This window comes from Mastomys coucha, unplaced genomic scaffold (assembly GCF_008632895.1).
Source record: "Mastomys coucha isolate ucsf_1 unplaced genomic scaffold, UCSF_Mcou_1 pScaffold23, whole genome shotgun sequence".
Lineage (NCBI taxonomy): Eukaryota > Metazoa > Chordata > Mammalia > Rodentia > Muridae > Mastomys > Mastomys coucha.
Genome location: NW_022196906.1, coordinates 44,631,390 through 44,641,458, shown reverse-complemented (window position 1 = coordinate 44,641,458; position 10,069 = coordinate 44,631,390). Strand labels below are relative to the sequence as shown.

Genomic DNA, 10,069 nt, shown 5'->3' with positions numbered 1-10,069 from the left:
CCCCCCCCCGACTTAGCCCCCCCCATCTTTTCTTAGTCACATAAGCAATAAAATTGTTTCTGTTCTAATCCATGCCTTAGGCTAAGGCTTTGATGGTTCCTCTAATCCCCTTAACAATGGTTTAGGGCCACTTTTTTTTTGTTTTTGTTTTTTTTTCGAGACAGGGTTTCTCTGTATAGCCCTGGCTATCTTGGAACTCACTCTGTAGACCAGGCTGGCCTTGAACTCAGAAATCACCTGTCTCTGCCTCCCAAGTGCTGGGATTAAAGGCATGTGACACCACTGCCCGGCTTAGGGACACTTTTGAAAACCTGTACTTTCCCATTTGCATTACCAGCCCTGGAACATTTATTAGTATTCCTCAGAGATGATTATGTTGAATCCTAAATTGGGATTTAGAAGAAAAAGAATTGGAGACTTAACATTTATTAACTGGTGTGATACAAGTTGGAATTACTGAATTCCCATAAATAAAATTTCACTTTTGAACATTTGCTCTGTTACTTTTTAACACCAACAGACTTTGTAACTGCCCGATGCTAACCTGACATGTTGACAAGTCTTTCACCACTGGCCATTCAATCTGCTGAGTAACAAGTCTTTTGGTCTTCTGTCATTCTAAGGTATGGCCTACTGCCCTCCTTTTTGTACGATCTGGGCAAACCGACCAGTGATAGCAAGAGTAGTGTCAATGAAGCGATCCACACAGCTAGAGAGGCAGTTTTCAGTGCGAGAGTCTAGCCGACTTCCTGGCTTCTCCACACATTTATCCCAACATAATTCCATGAAGTGATGCACCTAAGGGCAGAGAAAAACCTTGAATCATTAGGATATGAGATATCTTAGTTCCTCATTCTGTGACTTTGTTTGGTTTTTGAGACAGGGTTTCTCTGTGTAGCCCTCGCTGTCCTGGAACTCACTCTGTAGACCAGGCTGGCCTTGAACTCAGAAATCTACCTGCCTCTGCCTCCCAAGTGCTGGGATTAAAGGTGTGCGCCACCACGAATATCATAGGATCACTTTAGGACTACTCTTTCTTTACTTTGTTACAGTAATGGCCCCAGATCTGCATCCTTTTTCTTTCTTTCTTTTTTTTGTTTGTTTTTCAAGACAGGGTTTCTTTGTGTAGCCCTGGCTATTCTGGAACGCACTCTGTAGACCAGGCTGGCTTCGAACTCAGAAATCCGCCTGCCTCAGCTTCCCAAGAGCTGGGATTAGAGTCGTGTGCCACCACTGCCCGGCTAGATCTGCATCCTTACGCACAATACATTTTCATTAGAACTCACACTTTTGCCCAGCGATGTTGGGGCATGCACCTGGGAGGCAGAGGCAGGTGGATCTCTGAGTTAAGACCAGCCTGGTCTATAGAGGGAGTTGCAAGACAGCCAGGCTACAGAGAAACCCTGTCTTGAAACCAAACCAAACCAGCGACTCATACTTTCACAGTTCTCAAAGCAACTAGCAATATAAAACGAGAGAAAGGACACTAACAGTCAGTTCTTGATAGCTATCAGTATTTCCAAGGTTATCTTGGTTAAACGATTAAAACCCTAGTTTGAAATATGCCTGAAATACTCCAAACCCTGTCCCACACCAACTGAGTCTACACTGATTGCTGCAGGGCTCATCTTTCTCTAATAATGATCACCTTTCCCAAATACATTATCACATGATCCAATGCAGAGGCAGCGGGCAACAACGAACCCAGAACTCACGGTGAGGACGGGTGACTTGTCCACAGGCACCTGTGCTCCGACGTCAGAACCCAGCGATCCCGACTGTCATTCCCGACCGGCTAATATGACCGCATGTTCCTGTTGCCCAAACCTTTCCGCTGCTTTCCAACCCTTCCCTCTCACGCAGCACTTGCCTCCCGGGCACGGAGCACTGTAGGTCACTAGGGTGGGAGGCGCAGCCGGGATCGCGTGGGCCCGCAGTGCCACTCCTTGAGTGCTCGGGATCTGCGCCTCACTCTCCTTTCCCTGTTCCCCATCCTCGTACCTGCGCAGTGAACTGCGCCTTCTGCTGCTCTGCGGCCACCAGGCGTTGTAGCTCCGCTTCGTCCGCCTCACCAAGCTCGGCCATTGTCAGCGTCGGGCGCTTCGCTGGGGTACGCACGCGCGGTGGCAGCGCACCGCCTTCTGCCTTCCGGTTCTCGAGGTTGCGTCACCGTTCTTCTGCGAGGGGCGGGACTTATTACATAACTGCTTCCGGGTTGTAGGGTGACCTTGAGCCCTCAAAAGCGACATGGCGGTTCTCTTAAAGCTGGGCGTTTTCTGCAGTGGCCAAGGAGCTCGAGGTGAGGTGTCTTGGCCATCAAAGGTTCTTGATGCAGCCCGGAGCAGGGGAGAGGAAGAAGTTAGGGCTCGACCGCCGGTTGGTGGGACGTCTTGAGAGGAAGGAATTTCCTCTTGTGCCCTCGAGGCACCTATGCGGGCGCAGCGGTGACCGCTGTAGCCTGAAGGCCCAAGTTTTTACCTGCTGGCTGATGTTCCCAGCTTGTACTTTCCACTTCTGGACTGTGGCTGTGACACCGGGCTAATGTGAAAACAAACTCCTGTTTGAGTGTGGATGGAAGGAATTCGTTCGATAATTTGTTTTGAGTGGCTTGCTATGTTTTTCCTCGATCTAGTCATGTAGACAAATCTAACCTAGAGCTTGCCAGGAGCCCCCTGACTGGCTCCCAAATGTTGGCATAACAACCATGTACCATCACTCAGGGCTTCGATAATTATTTTAACTAGGCATTTTCGTTATACCAGGCGCTTAAGAGGCTGTATACAAACACGAATTAAACAGTTTCAACCCTCGAAGAACTTCGTGTGTGTGTGTGTGGGGGGGGAGGGTGTTACAGGCAAAAGAAAGCAAAACCTGTTGTGTTATATGGACATTAGTAATGAGTGTAGAGAAAGTTTGGGATACTTGCTTTGGGAGGACTATCCTGCATTGGTTCTGCAGGGAATTACATTCTAGTTATAGTAACTGAGGACAACAAAAGCCAAAGTGAGAGGATATAAAGATGCATAGTATGCGATAAAGTGAAACAAATACAGTAATGTTTGTGAAAGTAAAAGTGTGAAATTAGCCTAGAAAGGCAAAATGGAACTAAGCCACAGAACTTATTTTATTCTGTTTTGAAAATACAATCTCTCTGTGTTGTCCAGGATGGGAGTAAGATTAAAAGGTTTGATAGGTTTACAATCTTGGTTTATTTTTGTTGTTACTATGGTTTCTTAGGCTGTCCTGGAACTTGTCGTGTCTCAGTCTCCTGAGGAGCCGGCGTGCACCACCTGGCCTCACAATCTTTTTCTTTTGAGCCCAGCCTTTCATACTTGCTGAGCATATGCCCTGTTGCCGGACTGTACAGTCTCAGCCGCAGCCTAGACTTAGGTTAGTAACAGTGTAGTAGATGGCTTGGATGGAGATAGGGGCAGGTCCAGACTCAAGTCCTGGAGATGAGATAAGCACATTGTGGTAGCCAGGCAGGTGAAGTCCTGAGCTTGGAAAGTACAAGGAGAAGGGGGCAGTCTAAGGAAGTATTAAGGAGATGTGTCAGTAGGATTTGATGATTTATAGGGGGAAATACCTGGCTGGCTATCGACTATTACTTGAATTGGCTGCATGGAGTAACTTGATTGTGGATTGTTGGAACAGACGTGGGGTGTATGAAAACAGTTCCACAGCTGAACGGTTGGAAATGCAGACTGAGGCGACACTTCACAGAAGCAAGACTAGAAAGAGCTCAGGCCTGCTTGCACAGGCTGGTGATTCTAAGTGCTTGGTGCTGGAGATGGGAGGGCCAAAAGGTTCATGGTCACGGGGCAAGGGACGAAGAGCAAGGCAACTCTCGGAGTTAGAAGCTAGCCTAGTCTGCGTAGAGAGTTCCAGGTCAGCCAGGGCTACACAGTGAACCCCTGTTAACCACCTTCCACCCCTCCAACGCCCCCCCCCACCCCCAACGCATGCCTTTCCCCCCCAAAAAGGAGAGAAAATACTAAATTATCTTTTTGTGTATGTATGCAGCTGTCATTCTGGGAACTCATTAAACCTTTGTTTACTTTGCCTAGCTTTTGGCAGTGTTATGAAGTAAATGCAGTTGTTGACCGCGTTGGCTAGTTTTGGCCTACTTGATACAAGTTAGAGTCAATCTGAAAGCAGGAACTTAACTGAAGAATTGCCTCCATTGGATTAGCCTTTGGCCATGTCTGTGAGTGAGTGTCTTGATTGATGTGGAGGGACTCAGGCCACTGTGGGTAGCACTACCCTAGGCAGTTGTTCCTGGGCTGAGTAGTACAGCTAGTGAGTGTGAGCCATGGAGCAGGCCAGTAAGCAGCACTCCCCTGCGGTTTCTGCTTCGGTTCCTACTTGATTTCTTGCCCCAATTTCCCTCAACAGTGGACCTAGAATCCTCCCCTAAACTGATTGTGGTCGTGGTGTTTATCATAGTAACAGAAAGCAAGCTAGAACATTCTCCTTCTACAGCTATTTACATTAGCCACTTCTTAGCATCCCATGGCTAATGTGGGATAGCTGGGTAAACATTCAAGAGACAAGATCCAAAGGGGGACAGGTAGGAGGAGTCCAAGGGTACAGATGAGATTTGGTCTTGAAAAGGAAGAGGACACTAGGTGAATTTTCTGAACTAAATTGTGTATCTTGAGGGCAAAGACTTTTTTGTCCTCATGTTTCTTGCTCTGTTGCTAAGCACAGTCTGCTGCAGTTAGTACTAGAGTACACATAAGGACAAGAGTAGAAGTAAGAGCAAGAACCGCCAGTTTGTAAATAAAGAAAGTGAGACCTTTTAGATATGTAGCTTCCTATCTAAAGTCTACAGGTTTTCCTTGTTTGTTTTTGAGACAGGGTCTGAAGTGGCCCCATGCTGACCTCAGACCCCCGTATGTAAGTGAGGCTGACCTTGAACTTCTGCTCTGCCTCTCCAGTGCTGGGGATATGTGGTTGGTATTGGAAATAATTCCATGAGTGTTCGGCAAGCAACTGAACTACATCCCCAGAACAGATTTTTTTTTTTTTTTTTTTTTAATTTTGGGATGGAAAGATGGCTCTTAGGTTAAGAGCACTTACTGCTCCTCCAGAGAACATGGGTTCTCTTCCAGCACACACATAGTGGCTAATAACTATAACTCCAGGTCTAGGGTACATAACTCTAGTTATGAAGAAGAATATCTATGGGCACTAGGCATGCACATGGTACACAGATATTACATGTTGGTAAGACACTCATGCATATTAAAATAAATCCTTTAAAAGTTAAAATTTATTAATTTTCATGGAATGCTCATGGTCCCGTTAGGAAGTGCTTATGATCCCTGTCTTTCTTCCCTCAGCTCTGTTACTCCGAAGCCAGGTGGTCAGACCTGCTTGTGTGTCAGCGTTTCTCCAGGACCGGCCTACCCCAGCGTGGTGTGGTACCCGGCACATTCACCTGTCACCAAGCCACCACGGTATGTTCTCTCTGCCTCTGCTTTGTCAGGAGTTTTATTTATTATTTTAAGCATGTTGGTGTTTTGCCTGCATGTCTGTCTGTGCACTTGCATTCCTGGTGCACAGGTCCAGAAGAGGGTGTTGGATTCCCTGGAAGGGAATTAAAGAAGTGTGCACTGCTGCTCTTTTGGGGCTTTGGCCATCTTTACCTGGGCTAAGAATACATTTGGTGGGCCTTGATGTCTTCTCGGGGAGACACTCATTGTCTGCTCGTTCAATAAAGACCCAGTTTGCAAATAGAGCAAACATTTATATTTGTACAGAGTAATACCATTTATATTCACAGAAAACCTTCTGGCCTAACTCTTCAAAAGGTGTTACATTATTGTTAACAGAAGAACTCTGTGGGGAGTCTGTTGAGGGTGGGTTAGTTACTGGTTGTTTAGCCAGTGGAAAGGAGCCAGTTGTGCATAAAATCTAATCCTATGACTGAATCCTGGATTTATAGCTGAGTTTTTTTAGGATGATTAAAACCATATGGATATTGTAGGTAAATACTGTGTGGATATTCACATTAGACATCTAAACATGACTAATGAGCTAACTGTATTTCTGTTAAAGTCTGGAAGGAGAAATATATTTTTTTTGTCCTGGCTGGTCTGAAAATTGCTTTGTAGTTCAGGCTAGCCTCAGACTTCCAGTGATCTTCCTGAGATCATGGTTTTCATTTGCCTTTTTGTTTGTTAATTGTTTTAAGATAGGGTCTTACTGTAGCTGCCCCAGAACTCACTGTGTATTCCAGACTGCAGTCCTTCTGCCTCAGCCTCCTTGGTGCCATGATTACAGGCCTTCGTGCCTGGCTGTGGAGATTTGTAAAGCATCTCTATCTTTATTTTTTTACCTTCTGCCTTTCAGCCCTCTGTGGTTCCTAAGTCAGCCACTTAACAGATGAGCTTTTCCGCCTCTTAAAACCTTTTTGGTTTTGACCAATTTTTGTTTCTGGATTTCTTTGTTAGATTTTAGATTGGTTCTGAAGTCTGGGACTGAAAAAAGTCCCCTGAAGTAGTAAGCATAGATTTTACTGTGTGTGCCTGTGTGTATTTTTCTGGGTAGGAGTGCCATCCTTTTGTGAGGTTCTTCTAGGAGTTCATAGCCTCTTAGAAGTGCCTAGGGCCTGTGCTGTTTTTGACTTGTCTAAGAGCCATCTTCATGTCTCATTTGTTTAGCACTGGGCTGTAAAGAGGCAGAAGAAGGACCATAAACTTAAAAAGTAGCCTTAGACCTTTGCTTCTTTTTCACTCTAGTTTGAGCTGTTTTTTTTTTTTTGTTGTTTTTTTTCGAGACAGGGTTTCTCTGTATAGCTCTGGCTGTCCTGGAACTCACTCTGTAGACCAGGCTGGCCTCGAACTCAGAAATCCGCCTGCCTCTGCCTCCTAAGTGCTAGGATTAAAGGCGTGCGCCACCACCGCCCGGCGAGCTGTTTTTAAAATGTATCACATTTCCCCCACCTGTGTCACTGAAGTCAAAGACTGCCTTAATTTCACAGGTATTCAGCCTGCCTTCTTGCTTATAAGCAAAAGTGTGTCTTGCGCTTAGACACACAGGATCCGCTGTCTGATTCTGTGCTCCACATGGGTTGCTGTGTATACTCTCTACCATTCTGAAGGTTTTGGTAATCATGTGATTGAAGTGTTTGTTCTTTCTCAACTCTTGTGAATCTGGTTCCTTTTTGTAGCTGGTTCCAAGGCTGCATCTCTCCACTGGACCAGTGAGAGGGTTGTCAGTGTTTTGCTCTTGGGCCTGCTCCCTGCTGGGTACTTGAATCCCTGCTCTGTGGTGGATTACTCTCTGGCTGCAGCCCTTAGCCTGCACAGTTACTGGTAAGTACCACAATCCCTCTGTGTTGTCTGCTTGGTCTGTTTGCTGCAAGCCTGTCTGTTTATAAAGGACACATTGATTGAAATTCTCAAGACTTGTAAAAAACTTAAAAACATACAAGCAACTATCAATGGCCAAATTAATCTGGGTATGTGGGTAGATTATTGATAAGTGTTTTTGAATCAAGGTTTTACTTTGTAGCCCAGGCTGGCCTTAAACTTCAAATTGTCTTGACTCAGCCTCAAGTGGAGGGATTACATATGTGTACTTCTGTCTTAGTAACTTTTTTATTGCTGTGAAGAGACACTGTGACCAAGAGTTCATTTGGGACTTATGGTTTTAGAGGGTGAGTCTATGGCCATCATGGTGGCAAGCAGGCATGGTACTAGAGCCATAGCTGAGAGTTTATATCTTGATCTATAATCACGAGGCAGAGAGAGAGAGAGACTGGGAATGATTGAAGTCTTTGAAACCTCATAGGCTCCGGGCAGTGATGGCGCACGCCTTTAATCTCAGCACTTGGGAGGCAGAGACAGGCAGATTTCTGAGTTTGAGGCCAGCCTGGTCTACAGAGCGAGTTCCAGGACAGCCAGGGCTACACAGAAAACCCTGTCTCAAAAAAAGAAAGAAAGGAAGGAAGGAAGGAAGGAAGGAAGACCAAAATATTCCAATAATATTCCAAAATATTCTTAAGACCAAAATAAAGGGTTGGAGAGATGGCTTAGCAGTTAAGGGCACTGGCTGCTCTTCCAGAGAACCTGTGCTTAGTTCCCAGCACCTACATGGCAGCTTACAATTGTCTGCAACTCCAGTTCCAGGGCATCCGACACCCTCACAAACACATACATGTAGGTAAAACACCAATGAAAACACAAAAATAAATCATATATAAAGAAACCCAAATAAAATAAGGTAAAATAAACAAATGAAAGACTGCCCTGAGGGCTGGAGAGATACCTCAGTGGTTAAGAGCACTAACTGCTCTTCGGAAGGTCCTGAGTTCAAATCCCAGAAACCACGTTGTGGCTTACAACCATCTGTAATGGGATCTGATGCCCTCTTCTGGTGTGTCTGAAGACAGCTACAGTGTACTTATATATAATAAATAAACAAATCTTTAAAAAAAAAAAAAGACTTCCCTGAGAGCCTTTAACACCCCCACGCCCTAGCCCAACCTTCCTCCTGCACATAAGCATACATCCATACCCACTCCTCATCTCCAGCTGCATTTTACAGGCACACTGGCTTTCTTACTATTTCTTAGATGTTCTAGGGACCCTCCATTCTCGTTGTCACGATCTTCATATTCTTTCTAAACCTATTACTAGTTACACACCTGGCTTGTTCCCCATCTCAAGATCTTTTTTTATTTTTAAGTAATTTTTAAACTTATGGCCTTTTAAAAAATTATGAGTATTCTGTCTACATGTACACCTGCATACCAGAAGAGAGCATCAAAACCCCTTTATAGATTGTTGTGAGCCACTATGTGGGTGCTGGGAGTTACTGAATACCCCTAGAACAGCCAGTGCTCTTAACTGCTGAGCCATCTCTCTAGCCCCCATCTGAGATCTTAAAGACCATGTTCTCAGCAGAGGTTTCCCTGAGTTCACTTACTCTGCCATTTGTTATCTTTCCTTGTTTTCTTAGGAACACTCACTGCCTTCTAGTCTGCTCCATTTTCTGTGTTATCTTGTACCTTTGTCCTTTCCTTTTCTATCATGTAAGTACAGATACAGAGCTGGTCATGGACCTCAGCTGTCTAGTGCTTGTCTAACATTTGTAAGGCCTGTGTTATCCCCACCATTGCAGGCATGGCGATGCAAGCCTAGAATCCTCGCAGTAAGGAGGAGGAGGCAAGAGTCACACGTTCAAAGTCATCCTTATCCTTAGTAAGATATCATTTCAGAACCAAAGCAAAATGTGTCCGCACTAAAACTTACATGAAAACACCATAGCACATTACTTAAATTAGGTAAAAGTGGTAACTATCCATTTGGCCTAACTAGAGTGTGCTGTTGTAGTCATACCATGGAGTATCATTCAGCCACATAAAGGAATGAAGTTCTGAGGTGTGCTGCAATATGGACACTGAAAGCAGAAGACACGCTAAAGAAGAGTGTAACACACCTTGCATGGTCTTACTGTCTGAAGTGCCACAATAGTCACAGCTCCAGAAAGGAGCAAGTCAGTGAGTGGGTAGTGAGTGGGATAACAGCTGGTGTTACCTGAGTGTGTGAAAACTACCCGTTTATACTGCAGGATCCACGTCACTTGTTTGGGTGTTGTTCTCCTTCAGGGCACACTGAGCAGTTTCCTTAGGCCGCATACACAATTACTTATTCTTCCGTTTCACTAGAGTCTCTTTCTGCACATAAGGAGTACCTGTTGTTTACTGCACCCACAGCTTTCCCGACATGTTCCACACACAGTAGTGTGTGCCTAGTACACTCTTCATGAGTGACGCACTGTAGAACATTTGCTTTAGTTAAAAATGAAAAGAAGATTGTAGAGATATCGGAGCATTTAGTTTCCTGGAAATGTAAGTTCGCAGAATGAGATCTCTTTATTGCATTATTAGCAACTCTATTTTTTTGTTTTTTCTTCCTTGCTTTTTGAGACAAGATTTCTCTCTGTAGCCCTGGCCATCCTGGAACTCACTCTGTAGACCAGGCTGGCCTCCAACTCCCCTCTGCCTCCCTATTGCTGGGATTAAAGGCTTGTGCTACCACTGCTGGGCTGTTAGCAA

The 10,069-nt window shown here is 45.0% G+C and overlaps 3 protein-coding genes across 3 annotated transcripts in view; 2 read left to right on the top strand and 1 right to left on the bottom strand.

The window, feature by feature from the left end:
* Nkapd1 (NKAP domain containing 1) overlaps positions 1-529 on the top strand; it is a 12,039-nt gene extending 11,510 nt beyond the window's left edge. Inside the window, exon 7 of the mRNA XM_031345691.1 lies at positions 521-529. Within this exon, the coding sequence (XP_031201551.1) occupies positions 521-529 (9 nt within the window). The remainder of the gene's footprint in view (positions 1-520) is intronic.
* On the bottom strand, positions 411-2,150 carry Timm8b (translocase of inner mitochondrial membrane 8 homolog B). The gene is made up of 2 exons (XM_031344904.1): positions 2,002-2,150; positions 411-798 (listed from the first exon to the last, which is right to left on the bottom strand). Exons 1-2 carry the CDS (start codon positions 2,083-2,085, stop codon positions 631-633), a joined length of 252 nt encoding a protein of 83 aa, XP_031200764.1. The 5' UTR covers positions 2,086-2,150; the 3' UTR covers positions 411-630.
* Positions 2,151-2,167: 17 nt separating this feature from the next.
* The window catches only part of Sdhd (succinate dehydrogenase complex subunit D), a 9,053-nt gene continuing 1,151 nt past the window's right edge, over positions 2,168-10,069 (top strand). Inside the window, exons 1-3 of the mRNA XM_031344903.1 lie at positions 2,168-2,299; positions 5,346-5,462; positions 7,178-7,322. Of these exons, the coding sequence (XP_031200763.1) occupies positions 2,248-2,299; positions 5,346-5,462; positions 7,178-7,322 (314 nt within the window). The 5' untranslated portion in view covers positions 2,168-2,247. The remainder of the gene's footprint in view (positions 2,300-5,345; positions 5,463-7,177; positions 7,323-10,069) is intronic.